Consider the following 1194-nt stretch of genomic DNA (forward strand, 5'->3'; position numbering starts at 1 on the left):
ACGTCCATATCTGTTTGCGAATCATTCATTAGTTCGGTCAATGAGATCGCTGCAACTGTATCGTTCCTTCGCAAAACATACTTAAAAGAGATAGGAGAGTACATCCGGCCACTTTGAGTGCACACTCAGTTTCGGGTATGATGAAAATAGAAAAGACACTATGATTGGCCCACATTCATTGATATGTTATAAAGTTCTTGTAAACATGCGATGCATATTAGTAATAGTAGCGAGGGGCATCATGGTCTGGAGCCGCGGCTGCTGCTGCTGCCTGCAGGTTGTACAGGCGGAAGAAATCAGCCTTGGCGGCGGCCACGGCGGGCGTGTCACCGACTGGAACAGGTGCGGCGCCGTAGGTGAGAGCGGAGTGGTGGGTGGCGGGCGCTGCTACGCTGACGTGCACCGCCGGCGTGGCATGATGGTAAGCGGGAGTACCGTAACGGTACGCGCCCACGGCAGCCAGCTGAGCGTTGTATGCCTGGAAGAAGGCATTGCGTGCAGCGGCTACCTCGTAGGTATCAGATACCGGGGTGATGGTACCGTCGACGCCCGCCGGGACGGTGGCTGCCACAGGTCCTGTCCATTTCCTCTGGTAAGGGGCGCCGTACACGCCGTAGCCCCCGTAAGTGGCCTGCCAGGTGGAGGCGGAGCACACTCCCAGCACTGCCAACACAACCTAGGGAAAAATCGTTTTATTGCTCAATTTTATTCAAGAGAAATATACTATCTGTCACGTTGCAAGTACTATTACACAGAGTTATATGATATAATGAACATTCTTCCTATCATATAATAAACCTACACCACTAAGCATTAAAATCACTAACGTAAATGTGCGACAATCAAAAACTACGTCCGTATTAGATGAAAGATAAGAAACCTCATCTTTACGAAACCGTATCATTGCTCAACATCCACTTGACTGAACGCACAAAATAAGATACATTTAAGAATTTGTTCGCAGCAAAAATTACCAGAGATTTCATGATGTCCTGCTTGGCTTGTCGTGAGTCGCACTGCATGTATCTTGCCTCTTGCACAGTATTTATAGTTCCAGCGTCATTGTAGCTCTGGTGGGCGTGGCTTGACCCTGAACCAGCTAAGGAAGAGATGGAGCATTTTGAGGCATTACCTGTCTTCAAGATGATTCTATACTTCGATGACTCTTATTACTTGATATATTCACAGTGTAAT

General features: G+C 48.1%; 1 protein-coding gene across 1 annotated transcript in view; it reads right to left on the reverse strand.

The window, feature by feature from the left end:
* Positions 1–1015, reverse strand: part of LOC119593570 — a 4677-nt gene extending 3662 nt beyond the window's left edge. Inside the window, exons 1-2 of the mRNA XM_037942528.1 lie at positions 975–1015; positions 221–676 (exon numbers count right to left, since the gene is read on the reverse strand). Coding sequence (XP_037798456.1) covers positions 221–676; positions 975–986 — 468 coding nt within the window. The 5' untranslated portion in view covers positions 987–1015. The remainder of the gene's footprint in view (positions 1–220; positions 677–974) is intronic.
* Between the last annotated feature and the right edge of the window lie 179 nt (positions 1016–1194).

Source organism: Penaeus monodon, chromosome 32 (genome assembly GCF_015228065.2).
Source record: "Penaeus monodon isolate SGIC_2016 chromosome 32, NSTDA_Pmon_1, whole genome shotgun sequence".
NCBI classification, from domain to species: domain Eukaryota; kingdom Metazoa; phylum Arthropoda; class Malacostraca; order Decapoda; family Penaeidae; genus Penaeus; species Penaeus monodon.